The following is a 19610-nucleotide window of genomic DNA, read 5'->3' as shown; positions in this document are numbered from 1 at the left end:
AAATTTTGACATTTCATTTCAGAAGTATGACTTTCTTCTATGTCATTCAAGATTTTTTGATAATTATTTGACTTTCTCGTTTTTTTCCTAGCGGAACTGAGTCTGTCTTTAAATTCTCTAAGAAGAAAGGAGGCTTTACTGGTGGTTCTAATGAGAGAAGATACTGACAAGCATGAGAAACACTAAAACTCTACCGATAAAAGCCTACTACCGTCTGTTTTCCTTTCTATTTTGACTAAATAAACACAGCGTGTTTCTCTGTCTTCAGAAAGCTCCCTTAAAACCCCTGAACTAAACCGGTTCTTCTACAAAGTGACATTGTTCCTTGCACCTGAACGCACTATCAGCCCTCCCTGTCAATCATCGGTCCGCGCCGGTCACCTGACCAAAACTCCAAGTCACGTGACTGTTATTCCATCCTCGCCATTTTGCAATGTGGGAGAGAGGGAGGCCACTTTTTTATGGCTAACGAATATAACAAAGCAGGTTTATGTGTTGAGGACAAAGACCGTCGGGGTTAAAACGTGTCAGTGAGTATATTTTCATCAAAACACAGCCACGCGCTCCTCAGTCACTCATTAACGGACAAGATAATTAAAATGTCCTTGTATATGCATGTGAGCTACAGCTAGCTCTGTGTGAGACTCGTGTGTCTGTGGGAGTGTTTGCATAGCAGGCTGTAAGCTGTGATGCTAACAGTGCTTGTCCTGTTGTTTTAAACTTAAAGTTCGTTTTTGTCTCCATAAATAATTTTCCTTGTGCCTCTAAAGGCTGCGGGGTTAGCTAACGTTAGCATGAAGGTTTAGCTCAGTGGTTGGTCGGTGCTTCACTGTGGGCTGGGGGCTGTGTCTAACTTTTTTTTTTCCACTGGGGAGTGAAAGTGGGTGTAATATTTTTAGACCCTGACATAGCTGGGGCTCATCTGAGACTGGTCAAGGCACATGATGGTGGCTTTTGAGAGGCTACTCTAACTACAGCCACATTTGAAGCCTGATAAATGAAGTAGATATACGACCAAAGGCCAGACTCTTATATTAGCATACACTTATTTTAAGATTTTCAACCACGAACTGTTTAATTTAAAATGTTGCACTGTTAAGACATGGTATTTCTATTAAACGACGCCCAAAAACTGTTGATTTAATTGCTGCACCAGCTTTATTATGTTTATATTAATACAATAAAAAAGCAGTGCTATGTAAAGCTCTTTTTTAATTTGGCAACCCTTCTCCAAACATGCCTCCTACTTTTTTATGCAGTCATAAAGAAGCAGAAGTCGGAGAAAGAGGAAGGTGAATTGTGGTCATAAAGTGAGAACAAGGAAAGTGTTGGATTTGCACAGATGAAAGGATTAAAACCACAGGATTTGTAACCATTTCACTCAAGCTTAGTTTGTAAACACAGGCACATGGCTGTCCTGTCTTAAAGGCTTTCTATTGACCGACAGAGGGAAGTCTTATCATGAGTCCCCACCCTTATCACGAGGGTCTTTTAGGCTGCTTCCATTTAAACTGAACAGTAGATCCTTTCACTAGACCTGGGGTAAACATTGTCCTTCAAAATAAAAGCATGACTAATTTTTTTAACTTATTTTTAGCAATGAAAAGTCCTGTTGTCTATTTTTAACAAATATTTTTACTTATTTAATGATACCACATGCATTTGTTGCCGTTAAATGTAGTTTTAAAGTGTGTTAAGTCTTTAATGAAAAGAGCCAGATTACCTAGCTCAATCCTCTCTTTTTAACACAGCTGGTAATCACACGCTCAGCCCTCAGATTAAGGACATTTAAGTACAAGTTTCCGCTCACTCTTCATTAAATATGCATCATGTGTTCTAGCTTCTCCTGGTACTACTGACATCTTCAGTTGTGTGAGCAGGATCGTAAAATGTCATAATCCTCCTTCCTTATGGCAGCTGTGGACTTAAAAGGATAAACAACACTTGTGTGCTAGTGTGAAATGGTGTTAAATGATCATTAGTACTTGAAGTACTAGAATTTTTTATTTTAACAGGAGATATACATAAAATCTGACATTAAATATAGCCTGATATTTTCTGACATTTTTTAAACTGATGTATTTCAAGACCCCTTTGCATCTTCAGTGCTGAACCGCATTGGTAAGACGGTTATGTGCATCTTTTGTGCAGACTGTAAAATAGAGTTTCAACATAGTCATGAAAATGCTGACAGTATTCATGGTATCACGCAAATAACGCTTTCTTTGAGATGTTAGCGATGCTAACATTAACATGCTCTGTGCTAGTATTACTCTCAACGAAAACTTTACTGCAAAGCTGCTTTTTATTTGCAAAATCCTCTAAAATGTTGACAGGTATCGGCCCCGGCCCTTTCCTTCAACCGCTTCTCAGAGAACTTGTATTTGTCTATCAACTGTATGCACACATCTGTCAAACACACAGTCAACTAGGTAGCTTTAGGGACACAGTGGAGCTTTATAAAACGGGGTCAGTGCTTGTGGTGAAGAAGCATCATGTTGTCAGTGGTTCTTATTGGAAACACTCTTTTAATAAGCGTATTATTTTGACATATTTTAAAATATCATTATGTTGCCCTGTAGGGGTGCACAATACTGGCTTATACCAATATCTAATAGGCTATGTACCTCGCACAATTAATCCAATCATAATCCTAACCCTGTCAGGCTGTGCACTTTCATTATTGTGTAACAGGCTTTGATTATTTTTGTGGTAGTTTGTGCTTGAAAGGTTTACAAAAACATCTACAGGCCTTTAAATTTACAGTTGGGCCACTATTGCACTTTGTAGAAGTACCTTCATTCTCATAGAAAGGAAAAACTTTTATTCTCTGGAAAATAAGTAATATTCAAATCAGTACTGTAAAAGCTTCAAGGTTTTTTTTTTACTCCTTAATATTCGTATGTTTTGAATTGAAAAATATCACAATATTGTCTAATATGAATGCAAGTGCACATTATTACCAAATCCTGCAGCACTAGTATGCAGTGAAGTTGTGATTTACGAGTTATATGACTATTTTTGACAAGGGTTGAGTATCGACATCTGGTACCAACATGGTACCGGTACCAACACATCCTCAAGGACTGAAATACAACACAGGTATCGAAACTTAATTCCTATATCCTACCAACCTTAATGAAAGGCAACAAATAAGTCATGGAAGTTGTGTGATATAAATCCCACAATTTAAGTTAAGTTACACCAGTTTCTTTTTCTTATCCGATGTTTGACTTGTATCTTATGAAGATATTTTTGCCAATCATTTATGATACCCGGACAGATTTTGTTCTCCCGCTGACCTTATCACACTTTTTCCTCTCAGAAGTTTTGTTTAAGGCACCGTTTAAGCACCAGCACCATATTAAAAGTATCAATTAGGCACCAGTATGAGAAAAAAAAACAAACGATACCTAACCCTATTTTTGACAATAATTTTAAATAGTAGCGTTAGAGCTGTATCTGAACAAAACGGCTCACAATAAGCCACCAAGTGAGGGACATTATTGTGGTTTTGTGTATGTTTTTCTCCATTGTGCTGACTCTGTGAGACCGTGTGTCTTGTATAGTGTCATGTAACAACATGGTGATGTATCTGCACTCAGGCCCAGTCAGGCTTGACGCAATGAGAGTGGGGGGGCAAGCATGCTTCAGCATGGTAAGGGGCAACTGGTCTTAGTGTAAATGCACCCTAAATTCTAAGTCAAAAGTGCCCCTTTTATGAACGAAACTGTAGAGGAACATTTCAACATCTGATTCAGCTTTATTGGCCTGGTATTTTGGCACTGTGCTTGAAAATATCTGATTCTTACATAGTAGAAAGTAGGCCATTTTCCAGTCTTTTTCCAATATTGCGATTGTGGTTTAATATGTGATGATTTTCTATGTTCCTTATTTGATGTATTTTTTTACTAACACAAGTAATAAATCATTTTCTATTTTTACCAACACTATATTAGATAGATTAAACTAGGGCTGAAGGATTTTGACAAATATCTAATTGCCATCATTTTGACTTGTATTGTAAATTAGACATGAAAAGTTGTATTGAAGGGGAATGGTAATTTTGACCTCATTCCTACCTTGGTTAAGAAAAACATATACAAAGACAATGAAATTAGTTGTAAACCATTATGAACTATGACACCTGAATGTACAATGTGTAAAGCATAATCTCTTTTGCAAAAAATTGCTCTTAACTACTTATTTGACCCACATACTAGGCTGAAGAAATATTGTACCCGTTGCGATTGAAAATTGCAGTAGGCCTTATAGTGTTTTAATCAAAATTTCAGGTAATAGGTCAACCTTAGTAGACACAAGACTTTAAATCTGTTTTAAAAAAGTATATAACCAGTTTAAACACTCATCTCGGTTTTCTTTTTCCTCCACCAGGTCATGGAGGCGATCAGTGATGTGGCTGCACTCGTCACACACTCCTCCTCTGCCTCCTCTTCCTCCTCCACTCCTTCAGCACTGAGAGCCCTCCCTCAAACCCAATCCCAGCAGGCAGCAGAGGAGGACACCTCCCCCCGCTTTCAGCAAAAACAAGCTGCAGACTCTCTCATCCAGGTCATCGAGAAGCTCAGCAAGATTGTGGAGAAGCGTCCCCAGCGTCGCTGCACCTTGGCGGGACAGAAAAGAGCGCTACACCATGCCTTGTCTGCAGGAGGGGAAGGTGGTGAGGAGAGGACGAGGGGGAGCAGAGCAGACTCTCCTCACAGAAAAGTGAAAAGAAACTTTAAGGAGGAGGAAAATGTTGTGGATGCAAGATTAGATGGCAGCACAACTGATGGTGCTCTTTCTTCTCCTGTATCAGGTGACGATAATAACAACAACATCAGCTCCATGGTAACTGAGGTAGCCAACAGCAGCGACAACAAACGGACTGTGACATGCTATCAGTGCAGCCTGTGCCCCTATCTCTCCCAAACTCTGCCTCTTCTTAAAGAGCACCTAAAGCAGCACAATGAGCAGCACAGTGACCTCATCCTCATGTGCTCGGAGTGTCGCTTTACCTCCAGAGACCAGAGGCAGCTCGAGCAACACGTCAGGATGCATTTTGACAACGGTGGCAACCTGAATACAGATCCTTCTGATGCGTATGGTGAAGAAAAGGAGGTTTTAAGAAAGCAGGATGGGGACTGGACTGGTTGCAGCAGCAGTGTTGAAAAAGAGCTAATCAAAAGCTCAGCAGAGGAGTCCAAAGAGCTACCACAGAAGAAGAAATGGTACAGCTATGAGGAGTATGGGCTGTACCGCTGCCTGATCTGCAGTTATGTGTGCAGCCAGCAGCGAATGCTAAAGACTCATGCCTGGAAGCACGCCGGCCTGGTCGATTGCTCCTATCCCATCTTTGAAGACCAGGAAGAGGCTCCCACAAGGAAGGAGGCCCAGCCTGCAGCTAACATCAGTTCAACCAGAGAGGAGATTGTTGTTCTGTCCCCAGTTATTCAAGAGAAAAGCCTGCCCACTGCCTTCAAACTCCAGCTGTTTTCTGCTCCAGTGGCTCGTGAAAACAACCAGGAAGTTTTGGCTCATCCTGTTTCTGATCTGAATAAAAGTCCAAAGACCGAGGAGGAGAGCGTGTATCCTCTTAAAGACCTGACCTCTGAGGAGCCTGTTGTGGAGGTTCAGGTGACGACAGAAGCAGAGTCTGAGATGGAGATTATTAATCACCATGATAACATGTCTACCACAGACAGCTTGCTATCGTCAGCTCAGAAGATCATCAACAGCTGTCCAAACAGTGCAGGCCATATCAACGTGATCGTAGAACGCCTTCCTTCTGCGGAGGATTCAGTCATGGCAGCTAGTCCTCTTCTTCTAAACCCAGACGTGGACAGAGGAAAGAGCTTACTGGATGTAGAGGAGGGAGAGCAGCACCGTGGTGTAGCTGTAAAGGAGCAGATGAACCCTGACTGCAGAACAGGTGATGATTCTGAAATCCAGCAACATGGAGCTGATGTTAAACTCTCTGTCCCTAGAAGTAGTGACTCTCCACGGGATGAAAACATCCCACCAGCCGGTCGCAAGAGGACCCACTCTGAGTCTCTCCGGCTGCACTCTCTGGCTGCTGAGGCCCTGGTAGCTATGCCCATGAGGACTCCTGAGCTCCCCACCTCTAGTGCCAAGGTAAAGGCTAATACAAGCCAGACGCAGAGCCAGAAACTCTTAGAGGTGACAGGCGATGGACCTAAAGCTTCTGACGTAGGGACAACAGCAACTCTGTTGGACCTGAAGCTTCACAGCAAAGGGAAAGAAGAAGATATGAGATCCCTTGGTCTCGCAGAAGGAGATGAGGAGGGTCCTGCAGCTAAAGCCGGCATCAGCCTGTCGCTACTCACTGTAATTGAAAGACTCAGAGAGCGCTCAGACCAGAATGCCTCAGATGAGGATATCCTAAAAGAGCTTCAGGACAACGCACAATTCCAAAATGGAGACATGACTGGTGTGGTCACAGGGGCTGGAGCGACGGGTTATATCACCATCCCTGGCATGGACGGGTTGGTCGCCTCGTCAGACGGCGGTCTGGTGGACTACATCCCCGGCAGTGAAAGGCCGTATCGTTGCCGCCTGTGTCGCTACAGCAGTGGTAATAAGGGCTATATTAAACAGCACCTACGGGTGCACAGGCAGAGGCAACCGTATCAGTGTCCCATCTGTGAGCACATCGCTACAGACAGCAAAGACCTGGAGAGCCACATGATCCACCACTGCAAGACCAGGATGTACCAGTGCAAGTTGTGCCCAGAGGCCTTCCACTACAAGGTGAGAAGTCAATGCCAATGTGAAGCACTTTAACTTTTAAATGTTTAAATAAATGCAATATTTTATGAAGCTTATCACGATGTTTAGAGTTTGGGAGTCAGCTTTTGCTCCTGTTATCATAGTGACTGGCCTCAGGTGAGCTCCTTATCTTTATCCTAGCCCTTGTAGAGAGGAGCAGGGCATGCATGACACCTTGCTCCACATTTTCTCTTGTAAATATAACATCAGAAATGAACCACTTTGTTTTCTCAGCTAGACTTGTACAATTGTGGAGCAGTTCCCTCAGCACCAGCATAATTGACAATGTTTACTTTGTGCCTGTTACAACCACACTTACTGTCCAAGTTGTTTGCAGCCAGGTAATGTAATGTAAACCTCTTCAACAGGTTAAAGAAAAATTAATCTTACCATGCCATTGGTTTAAACCGATTACTTAAAGTCTTCTGCCTTTTCTGTGGGCATGTCCTCCTTCTTTACAAATATTTGTAGTCTTTAATTTTTTAGGTCACAATTCCTCAACTGTCTGGGCTTGAACATTTTGTAATTAATTTAATGTTTATTTGTATAGGGACAAGTTTGAAGCAAGAAAACTATTGCAACAGTACAGCACTGCGTGGGCCTTAAAATACATACAATTCAACTACATACAGAACAAACACTACCAAACAGCCTCAAAATTAAAAGACAAAACACAACAGAATACATCAGCCTTAATATCATATAGTATTACTAAGTGAAACAGGAGTCTGGGCCTGAGGGGCCCCATGTCAGGCTGGGTTCAAGCAGAGAATCTTCCCTCTAGTCTGAGCTGAACAGTGAGGATCCTGAACTGAGGAGCCTGATGATTTATACTTTTTTATAATTATCTAAGTTTAACATATTATTTTTTCCAAGTTGAATTATTATGTTAGTCCAATTTAAACTGGGCTTAAATAGCAAGGCTTGATGTTGCCGGCATGATATTGTTATTGGCAGATATAAACGTTTCTGCCAATAATTACAACTGATACTTGGCTATGAAAATCTGCCTACATAAGATGTAAATATTTGTAAATAAATTAGTGGAGTGGTAGGCTGGACAAACAGACCTTCTTTAGCTAAAGTCTTTATTCATCCTCAATTCTTACACATTGAAGTGAGTTCTAAGCATTAAAATTTTAGGTCTGAACTACATTTTAACATCTGTATTATATCAATATTGGCTAAAATTAATTTGAAAATATCGGCATATTGGATGTCAGCAAAAATCCAATATCATGCATTCCTACTAACATGTTAGTCTGTGCAGTCTGTACATGTAAGTGCGTGCAGCTAATCCAGCTTGGGGTTAAATTACCCTTGCTGAACCTCAGTTGACCCCAGCTGACCTAGAAGTTCTGCACATGCTTCACAGTTTCCACTATAGTCACTGACCTTGACATTAAGCAAATGCCTAGAAGGAAGCTGGTATGAAAAAAAGATTGAGGTATTAACATAATGTTAAGTACACGAGAAATGAACAGAGCTGTAAAAAACATACATCCAGTCTGCAGATGGCTAAAAATGATATATCTTTACCTTTCATAGTTCAAGCATACAGCCATGCACACAAGTTTTAGGCATGTAGGGCACTAAGGATTCATCACAGGGCCTGATGTAACACAACTTTTGGGGGGGTGGGGGCTCTCCCCTGGTAACACACCCAGTGACTGCTGGCCAATTTCAGTCCCTTAGGACATCCACAGCACAACAGGCTCATGGCAACCTGACTACTACTGGACGATACCATAGGCCATGCTTACTTGCCACATCCGCCCCTTACTCCGTGTAATTTGAACACTGTTGTTTTTTCCTCAGATTATTTCCCATGCCTCTGGTTATATGCAAAGACATCCAGAGCACTACCAGGGTTGTGTCAGTCCTCCTTCCCGCTCTCAGGCAGCTAACTCACCACACCTACACCTTACTTCAGCCTCAGTTTTTGGCTCAAACATGTCTAAATTCTACACTTCCATCATCAAAGTGATTCTACCAGTTGCTGCTTGTATGTAGGGACAAGAACAGAAATCCAGATAAATGTAACTTGGTTTAATCACAAAAGTTGATGACAATTAATATTTTCAGGGAGCCAATATAATATGTATCATAAAAATATTAACTTAAAAATGTATGATCTTAAATGCTATAAATAATAAAAGCATTACAGTCTGACGCACAGGTTTTGAGTAAGCCAAAGAGTAAAAATTAGTTTACTTCTAAAGAGATGAGTTTATTCTCATGTGTGACGTTATAGTCCAGAGATAAAAGTTGAAGGAGCGTGGTGCAGCGCTGCAGTGAAAGTTTACTTGAGTCTGATGAAACGAGCAGAGGAGAAAACTATTGATTACTCTGCTATCGTGGGACTCCAGTGCCGATCTGCAGAAGAGATTATTCATCCTTCATCAAGTTCATCGTGTTATCCTCCAGATTTAGAAGTTAGGCTGAGAAAGTTTGTAACTGTGAGGATGAGGGCTGGCCTGTTGATATGATACTGCTTCTGCTCCTGAAGTGACTTGTGGGTTAGAGGATAGATAAAAAACTGTTACTTTGTGTCAGTCAGTTTAGATACTCCTCTCTGAGACTTTGCCTCTATATAGCAGTTAGTTAGCAGGTCCTAATTTGCAATTAGGGTTAAAGTAAGTATTTGATGAATTGTTTTTCTTTTGCTGTTGTTTCTAGGCGTAGAAGTTGTATTGAACTGAAAATGTATGGGGTTTTTTTTTTAACACTCAGAGCCAGTTAAGGAGTCACGAAAGGGAGCATCACAGCTTCAGTGGTGACATGGTGGCTCTCACGCCTGTTAACGAAACTGTAGCCATGGTGGAGGACGCCGACAGAGGGACAGATGAAGGTAAGATATGCCTGCAAAGCTTCGCCATGTCTTTTAGTTTAAAGATGGCCTGATGCAGAAAGGATAATCTTACATGTCATCAAGTTTTAATTTCTTCTCTTTTACAGAATGTGGTTTGCAGAAGATGTATAAGTGTGATGTGTGTGACTATACCAGCTCCACGTATGTCGGGGTGAGGAACCATCGGCGGATTCATAACTCTGACAAGCCTTATCGGTGAGTAACTAACCTCACCACTCTTATTTTATTCTTCCTGAAAGTCTCAATAAAGCAGAAAAATACTTAATGCCAGGTTGTACTATGATGAAACATAACAGTTAAGTTTCAAAATAATGGAAAATGAGGCAACAAAATCTGCTTTAGGATGGCCTTGGGGTGCCGCTTCAGTGTGCCTAACCAAGCTCACTCTTAAAGATAGTCCTCTAAATTTTAGGACTCATGGAGGACTCATCTGCCTTCTTTACTGGACAGACACAAAACCAGCTGAGGTTTTCAGAATTTTTTTAACTTATCTTTACCCATTTTGATGTGAAATGTAGATGAAGTGAGTCTGTGCTTGTGGGTTATTTAAGGTTCTGAAGTAGTCTGTAAGTTTTCATAAAGTGCCTGTGAAGTAAATTCTTGGCAGGACAGAGCTCACCATTGAACACAATGTGTAAATAAATAAATTTAAGGCCAATGTTTAGCTGTTTAAAAGCACATGGAGCATTACTTTACATTCCTAGCTCCTGTATCAGAATTATTTATCATATTACCTCTGGAAGGAAGGGAGGGAAGTGGGAGGAAAAGAGCGCATGCCTGTGTAATACATGGAGAGGAAAAAGAGAGACTTGGTTCGATCCTCTGTCCTAATGTAACATATTTCTCTTAATCAAGTGTAAGAACAATTCCTCAACTATAAATTACTTCCAGTGCTCCTGTAAACCTTGTTTCATAAATATGCTTTTTTAAGACTGAAAGCATTTTGATAAAGGATTAGATGAAGCGCTGCGAAGCGTGCGCTCTGCTCGTTGTGTCTGTGTGTGCACGCGGTGTAATGTGGTTTTTAAAACACTTGACAGCAATATTGTGTACCCCGGTAAAATTCTCGACAAAAGACTAAAAGTGTAAAAATACAAAATATAACGATATAAACAAGAAGACTTGTGATATAAAGTTGTATTACCAACAAGCACTAGCATAACGAAGTGATCTGTGACAGACAGCAGCTCAGTCTGAGTCCAGTCATCAGTATGTTTCACTCTGACAGTAAAGGGCAGCCATAAAACAAGCCAAACGCTTTGTCTTTGTCATTAAGGTGAAGTACAGTTATAAGTTTAAAAGTGTGTTCTCTCCCCCAAAGTTTGTTGTCTGTAATAACAGCAACATGAAGCAAGTGTTTGTGTTGTACAATTAAAGCTAGGTTGAATGTAACCATTGGGAGCCCAGCAATGGAGCAACTCATATTACAACAGCTTAAATAACTGTTTAAAGGTCGTTAAACTGATCGTTTGCTTGTTTTGAGTCTTACAGTGCATCAAGGAAACGGGCTGTGGTGATAAACAAGGTCAGAAAAGCAGCTGCAGACTGTATAGTAGTGTAAACTGATCAGAAACACAGCTTTAGGCTGGTGGCTAATTTCCAGTTAAAGCATAGTTAGAAGGCATAAAAAATGGTGTTAGGATTAAATGCTCAGTGCTTTTAATCATTGCAGTGTTGGGGGTGGAATAGTTAATTTGGGGCCCTCATGCCTCACTAAGCTCTACATTGAGCCCTTACCAAAAATAACACCTTTCCCTAGAAGTGGTTCAAATCTTTCTAAATCCAGAATTCAGTCACATGTAGTTCTCAGTCTGTCCACATATTTACAGCAGCTTTGCCCCCTGACATCTAGTGTGTTTAGGTAGAAATTTCTGAATTTTCCTTTCGGGGAATTTGATTGTATTAAAGAAAATGTGAAGAAATAATGCCTTAAATATTTCTGTTCCTGCAAGCCACACTGCCCACCTCCATTGATTACTTGTTTACTTTAACTGAAGAGTCTTTTCAATCAAATCAGCTCTCTACAAGGTTTATTAGGCCATATGCAGTGTCTGCAGTGGTGGCTGTACTCACAGTAATGACTGTCTTTTTATACTAGTATTTTGGCACTGGCATAACAACAAACCATTTTTGGATACAATAAATAGCGATTAAAATTCATCTTACTCGCTGGATTCTGATACTTAAATTATGACTTGTATAAAATCAGTTCCCATGGCAGCAACAAGGCCTGGTATTGTATGTTTCTTTATCAACACTTAAATACCTCTAAACAACTAAAAGGCCTTAAAGAAATGAATGACCTTAATTTCCATCACTCTGCAAAGAAATTAAATGATAAAAAAAGCTCTACATTGCTCTTAATACTAGTTCTGCAGCGAGAGAGAGGGGATGTCACCAGAGCAACAGGCTTTTAAATTCACTTCAGAAGTCTATGCAAGAAAAGTGCACGCAGCAAATACGTGTATCATATCTGCCAGTTTATAATTAATTAGAGGAGAAAAAGCTCGCTTTATTTTTATTTTATCCAGAACTTTCTCTCACTCATGCTGCATAAAGATAACTTTTTCTTTCTCACTTAATCCCTCTGTGGAAGTTTTATGAGAAATAACTAATTCAGATGTTCCTGTTACAGAGTTTCAGTGCAAGAAACCAGGCAGGTGTTGAGACGTCAGCTCCCTAATCACCTCCTAAACTTAGACTAATGACTGTCATAGGCAAAGAGGTGCTCAGCTGGAGCAATGCTCCCAATTTGTCAGAGCCAAATGGGTGTAAAACTCGCCCTTTGAATAACAATGCAAGAACTAAAAGTTTTGCATTGAAGTAACTCTTAACTCTGAACAGATGGTAAGACTGCTTGTTAATTTAAATTTACCCAGGTAAAGCTTTTCAGTGTTGAATCTCTGAGGTTTTGTTATGACCTGGCTGATGTTAAAGTCCAGTATCCTCAGGACTTATCCTGTGTTTTGCACATACAAAATATAAATTACAAGAATAATGTTTTGTTACTGCTACTGAGAAATAAAAATGAGGAGTGTTGAGTTCAAATCTCTATGAATTTGTGTTTTTATTATCCAAAACACAACTAGCCCCACTTACAGGGGGGCTGCAAAACTTTTGTAGGTCATAGATTTTCTTCTTTACTGATGGAAAAACAGATATCAAAAAGTAATTTTGTTAGTGTGAGCTTTAGCTCTAAATAAAACTTGTAGTCAAAGTAGGCATTATAAAATGATTATTATATTTTCTAGAAAGGATGTGCGTGTGGATGTGTTCATAAAGTATTCAGGTCCACTTGTATTCAATTTTGTTATACTGCAGCCTCATGATGCAATCATTTAAATTCATTTTTTTCAATTAATCTACACTCAGTACCCCATAATGATAAAGTGAAAACAGAATTTTAGAATTTGCAAACTCATTAAAAATTAAATAAACTGAAATATCAAATATCAAAGTTGAAGTATTCAGACTCTTTACAAAAACATTTGAAATGTAGCTCAGGTTGCTCCCATTTCTCTTTATTTTTACTGAGATGTTTCTAAACCTTGATTGGAGTCCATCTGTGCTAAATTAGGTTGATCAGACATGATTGGGAAAGGCACATCCCCTCTATGTAAGGCCTCACAGCTGACAGTGCATATCAGCAAAACCAGGCCATGAGGTCAAAAGGAACTGCCTGCAGAGCTTGGAGACAGGATTGTTGACACAGATCTGGGGAAGGCTACAAAAGAAATCCTACTGCAGTGAAGGTCCCCAAGAGCACAGTGGCCTCCATAATTCTCAAATGGAAGAAGTTTGACACAACCAGGACTAGTGGTGTAAAGATAATACGATATGGATTGGTTAACTGAACTTGACATCAGCGGTCCGAGTGCATCGGTCCACGGAGCCCTGGATCGGTAAACATGTGGCACGAACCGATCTTTGGACCCGTTTTAATGTTAGAGACCAGTTCATTCAGGCTCTGCTGCTTTTCATAGCCCGTTCTGCCGTGCTCTGGCTCAGCGTCTGTAATCTCGCAGTGACCTTTCACCTTTAAACGAGTTGATGAGTTTCACCGGTCGTCACCTAAACGTCTTTCAGTTACAGTTCTGCACCTCAGAAAAAAGTCAGGGACTTTATATGAAGCAAGGATAACTTTCAAAATGTCTGCCCGTCTGTACGCTTTGGAGAAAAGCGATTAAGAACTACGGCAGCTCATAAATCTCACCTGTTGAGATGGTGGAGCTAAAGTTTAGCTAAGATGCTAACGCTGAACGCAGCACAAACAGACCCGAACATAAACAGTTTTCTGAGTTAAAACTTGGAGAAGTACTCAGTTATCACAACAGCCCCTTTATTCACAAGGTTTACAACAGTAACATGTTGTTGGGGGGTTGGAGTGATTGATTTGGTGACATAATCAGTACGTCTGAGCCCACTTATATGATGTTAAACAGAGAGGACCTCACTGAGCTGGAGATCAGCTGTTCTCCAGGGAATTAATTCAAGAATGAAAAGAATCAAGAAAGGTCAGATACACAGAGAAAGGAAATAACCATATTTTTGCGGCATGTAGACTGAATACTCACATTATGAGGTATTATGAAAGGAAAAAAATGTATAGAAAGCTGTTTTAATTTGACTGTTTTCAATATTATTTTAACCCCTTGTTCTCCTGTACTAGCAGACACACAGAGCTCTGACTATCCAAATCTCCTTGTGACTTTAAATTTGTTTTAATATGTGCTTCTTGGGAAAATTTGATATTTAGTTTGTACTGTTATTGGGATTAATAATGCTAAGGAAGTTACATATACAGAAGGATGAACATGTACCAGTAAAACTCATTTTCATATTCATCTCCCAATTTAATGTCAAAGTAAGACACCTGGACACCTGGGTGTGATGAAAACTTTTTTAAACATAATTTCAGAACGTTAGCACAGGAGGCTTGGCATTTAGTCTGTTTTATAAATAAGATCAAATAAACTTAGATTATTATGAAATTATCTTGTTTTCCCCTTTTTTGCTAATTTTTGTTAATCAAAAAGTTATTTTGATTCTATAATCAGATTGTACTGGATTGAATCGGACCGAATCGAATCGATCGGACCGAATTGTTCTGTATTTTAATGATTCGTCAGTGAATCAAATCGTAGTCTGTGAATCGAGATTCGAATCAAATCGTCTTGAGATGGAGAGATTCACACCCCTAACCAGGACTCTTCCAAGAGCTGGTAGCCCAGCCAAACTGAGAGATTGGGGGAGAAGGGCCTTAGTAAGAGAGGTGGCCAAGAACCTGATGGTCACTCTGACTAAGCTACAGAGATCCTGTGTGGAGATGGGACAAAGGTCCAGAAGGAAAACCATCACTGCAGCCCTAGATTAATGAGAAAAAAATGACTTTTTTCAACTGTAGTGTCATGCTGCAACATAAAAAACTGAAAAAGGTGAAGTGAGTCTGAATACCTTTTGAATGAGCTGTAAAATCCTGTGGTTTTCCTCCTTCAAAATTAACTTGTTAGTGTTGTCGTATTATCTCTGAGACCTTCTGACTAACTTGATGACCTGCAGCTTGTGCTAAAGGACAGGATGTGATGATGTATTTTGTATAGTGATGAGATTTTACAGTTGGGATTCTTTGTACTGTGTTGCATTTTGAAATCAACCTGATGCTGTGTGCATCATTGTTGTTGGCAGTGGCCTCCACTGAAATCAGACGGTGCATATCTTGAGTAGAGCATCATGGAATTGCACTTAATTTATTGTATGTAGCAGAGGCAGACCAGAGGCTGTGCTGTGGATCTGCAAAGTTTGACTAGAGAACCATTGCGCTTTGCACGCAGACCACAGAAAACTGTGTTCAGAGGTGGAAAGGACAATATTCCAATTTTAAGTGGGCTGGCAAGTTATCATTGTTGTTTATTGTTTTTGGTTGAGGGTAAAATTTTCCCTAACATTAGTTTCAGGTTTTACTGTAGCTTTATGATGAACACTGGTTTTAAAGTGATGTAGTGTCTTTATTCTAATAGTAGGAATTTTTCTCTACACAAAAGAAAAGTCACGCTCAAGCCGTTTCGATTGTTTGTTTGGATGTGTTGATGATGGTTGCTGTAATCATATTTGACATTTGAACGTTCATTAGCAGGTGGCTTATAGCTTATTCCTAATGTGTTGAATGTTGTGCATGAATTCAACGGACTCTCTTGTTGATTATTTTCTAAACATCATTATGCATTAAGAGGGTATCACAATGTAAGTGTTGCATAATCAGAATCAGAGATCTGCAAACCTATCTGTTTTGTCAACATATTTGAAGTAATGTAATTTGTTTGCATCAGCTTAAAGTGTTTAGCGTTTCAGTTTTTGTGCTCAGTACATATTACGTTTTCTTGTTTTGTTCCTGTTTCAGACAGACACTACTCACCAAACAGTAGTGAGGCCATAAGCTGTGCTCTTTATGTGCCTGTTCCCATCCAAGTATTCTCCTTGTCATTCCAGAGCTGCGCATGAGATGGCAGTACACACCCACTAATGCTCTGACCAGCACAGAGCCCTCGGTCTTTCCCCTTCTCCACAGTCACACTCAGTCAGTGCTTCTCTGTTCTCCACACTCAGCCTTTATGTTAGCACAAAGCTGCCATGAGGCGTGAACGCACGGTTGTTTAAGTCAGCTTTCTTAAAAGTATGCTGTCGCCTGTGTGCAACACTATTCACTGGTTTTTCCTGAGCAGAAAAGGTCACTTGGCTTTTATTGCTTTATGTTTGCCAACAGTACAGTACAACATCTACAGAACAGTAAGGAAAAGGTTCCAGCAGGAACCTGCAAATATGTAAATTTTAAAACATCCCTGTGGACACTGGGCCTTATTCATCAGCCATTCTTTGATTGAAATTAGTTCTTAAAACCCTACAATTTCTGCAGCAAGATTCTGGCATTCACCAGTTTCCTTAATTTTGCTTGAGCACTTATGTGCTGATATGTCAGGGAAAAACTTTTTGATACTGTGTTTTTCTATCTGATACGGTTTTTTAATGATATTTTACATGTTCCATCGTTTTACAGCCTCAGCTCTGAACCTTGGCTGCTGGGAGCCTGGTGGTTATATTTAGGGAAGGACATTTTTATTTTTTCTTGGTATTGATACCGTTATGGGTGCTCAATATTTATTTGTGTCCATGTCAATGTTGCTATCGGTACTTATCTGATGTGTAATGGAAAGACAGAACAACACTTAACAAAGGTGGTATAATCTGAGCAGAGCTTGAGCTAGAAGTTTAAAAGGTGATGATTTAATACGTTATATCTTTTTTATGTTGCCTTAAAAACAAATTTTGCATCCTCCAACTGAATTTGATTATATTCTCTTTAAAAAGGATTTTTAATGATACACTTGAACACATGGCGTTTTGTTTATATGCCCCTAATAGTATTTTCATTCTGCAGATTTCAACATGGATTTCACCATTAGATTAGTATTTTTACTTATGAAACTGGCTGCAAAGTACAGCTGAACGATTTGGAAATATACCATGCAATTATTATTATTATTTTCAATTTGTATGTTGTATTTTTCTACAAATACAAGAAATAGAATTTTCTGTATTAAAGCCAATGTAATATTAAATAAATTAAACATAACCTGTTCTATCCTGTAGGCCAGGCATATATGTCAGGATAAAATTAGACGTTGTATGAATAAATATACCATAAACAACAATTTTTTTTTTAATCTACCTCGGTCACAGTAGTAAATTGACTCGTTTGTCTAACTTACAGCCTTTTAAAACAATCATCATGACAACTAGGGCTAAACAATTTTGAAAAATATTGATATAATTATTTTGACTAATATTACAAATGTGAGTTGTTGTATTTAAAGGAATGATCATTTTTACCTCCGCCAAGGAGGTTATGTGATCGGCAGGGTTTGTTTGTTTGTGAGTTTGTTAGCGACATAACTCAAAAAGTCATAGACGGATTTTGATGAAATTTTCAGGAAAAGTCAGAAATGGCATAAGGAAGAACTGATTAGATTTTGGGAGTGATCTGGATTGCCGTCTGGATCCAGGAATTTTTTTAAAGGATTCATTACTATTGGGAGATAGGGCTAATGGCAGAGGTCTGTGCTCTCGAATGCTTTTCTAGTTTTAAATATCATTTTCTTAAAAAAACACAAAAATAAACAAATAAATAAATATATCAATATGTAACATACATGTAGAGGGGTCATGTCTTCGTTCAAAAAGAGCACATTGGACAAAGCCAGAAAAAACAATGAGAGAGTTGGGGAAGACATTCGGGAAAGGAGCAGCAGGCCTGTCTTGAACCCGGGCCATCCTCACACACGGTGCACGGCCTAACCTCTAGACCATCTTTGCCCCTTTTGTCTCTTATAAGAAAATGTATACAAATACAATTAAAGTAGGAATTTTTTTTACAAACTCTTCTAGAAAGAGTCAGAGAGAGTCTTCTTCATCTGCTCAGATAGAGTTTATCTGAGCAGATGAAGAAGAGTTTTGTCCAACTGAAGCCAGTGTTATGAATGCGTGCTAATCCCAGCTCAGCTGGAGTCTTTTTTTTTAAGCATACAGTTGAAGGTATTGTAGTTAAATTTGATATGCATGCTGATGTGCTTTAAGCATATGCTCCCCTTTGCAAGAACTGGTGCGTGTTTTGGTCATTGATTGGATAAAATGAAATGCTGCTGTGTAATCATTAGACTATCAGTAGCCAGTGGCTCTTTTCCCACACATCATTCCCCACTCTCTCTCCCCATGTTCTTACTCCATCCGCTGTTATATCTGTGCTAAAGCAGAGGAGCCCAAAATGAATAAAGAAATCAAAATGTACTTTGAAATTATAATGTTTCTGATATAACTTTGATACTATCAGCTTTTCCTTTTGTTTCCAGCTATTTTTTCGCCTCACATTTGAAATCTCATGTTAACAGCTTCACCACTGAAGACAGCGCTGTTGAAATGTGTAAAAACATCTAGTATGTCTGATTGTAGTTAATATTTTTTTCCATTACTTCTTTAACCAAACTTGAAATAATGAAATCAGGCTGTTTTGGTTTGTTTTTGAGCAGCACTTCATCCACTTCAGATTTACTCAAGTATTTCTTTTCCTTTACATGCAGAGCCTGATTTTTTTGTAGATTCTAATTTGAGCTTTCCTGACATCTCTCTACTTCTCTTTTCAATGCTTTGTGACTTCTGTGTGTGCACATGACCCTGCTGTCTCTTGCCTTTGTACAGGCATTAAAGAGGCATTTCTTCCCCGCTAATAAGAAAAAACATCTGTGGTCTTTCATCCTACAAGGACATGCAATCAGAAATTTAAGAACACAGGTGCAACTACCACAAGTTTAAGAACATATTTGTGACTCTGCCGAGGACTTTTTAGAGGATCTGCATAAGAACCAGTATTACCAACACAAAGTACATTCTTGGCCCTTCCTGATTTTTCTAATTTTTTTTTCTTTTTTTTTGCACATTTGTCACACTTAAATGTTGCCGATCATCAAACAAATTTTGATATTTGACAAAGATAATAATTTTTAGAATAATAATTTCATTTATTGAGGGAAAAACCCATCCAACATCCCTCACAATGAATTAAATGTGATTAACCACAGTTTTTTGAAAAAACTAAGTCCTGGTAGCTAAAGGATCACAAAAAGCAACATGTCATGTTGCTATCAAAAAAAAACATTCAAGAACAAATAAGAAACAAAGTCCTTGACATCTATCAGTCTGGAAAGGGTTGCAGAGCCATTTCCAAGGCTTTGGGACTCCAGGTATCCAAGGTGAGAGCCACAAATGGAGAAAACTTGCACCAGTGGTGAAATTTCCCAGGAGTGCTTAGCCTGCTCAAATTACTCCAAGAGTACATCAGTGACTCATCCAGGAGGTCACAAAAGAACCCAAAACAACACCTAAACACCTGCAGGCCTGAGTT

General features: G+C 39.4%; 1 protein-coding gene across 2 annotated transcripts in view; it reads left to right on the top strand.

Moving 5' to 3' along the window:
- Positions 1-418: 418 nt before the first annotated feature.
- znf507 (zinc finger protein 507) overlaps positions 419-19610 on the top strand; it is a 34573-nt gene continuing 15381 nt past the window's right edge. The window contains exons 1-4 of one of the 2 annotated variants that reach the window (XM_041787927.1): positions 419-530; positions 4396-6771; positions 9523-9640; positions 9748-9856. In XM_041787927.1, the coding sequence (XP_041643861.1) occupies positions 4399-6771; positions 9523-9640; positions 9748-9856 (2600 nt within the window). In that variant the 5' untranslated portion in view covers positions 419-530; positions 4396-4398. The remainder of the gene's footprint in view (positions 531-4395; positions 6772-9522; positions 9641-9747; positions 9857-19610) is intronic. The other variant, XM_041787936.1, reaches the window with a different exon arrangement.

This window comes from Cheilinus undulatus, linkage group 1 (assembly GCF_018320785.1).
Source record: "Cheilinus undulatus linkage group 1, ASM1832078v1, whole genome shotgun sequence".
NCBI classification, from domain to species: domain Eukaryota; kingdom Metazoa; phylum Chordata; class Actinopteri; order Labriformes; family Labridae; genus Cheilinus; species Cheilinus undulatus.
This window is presented reverse-complemented; position numbering and strand designations above follow the sequence as displayed.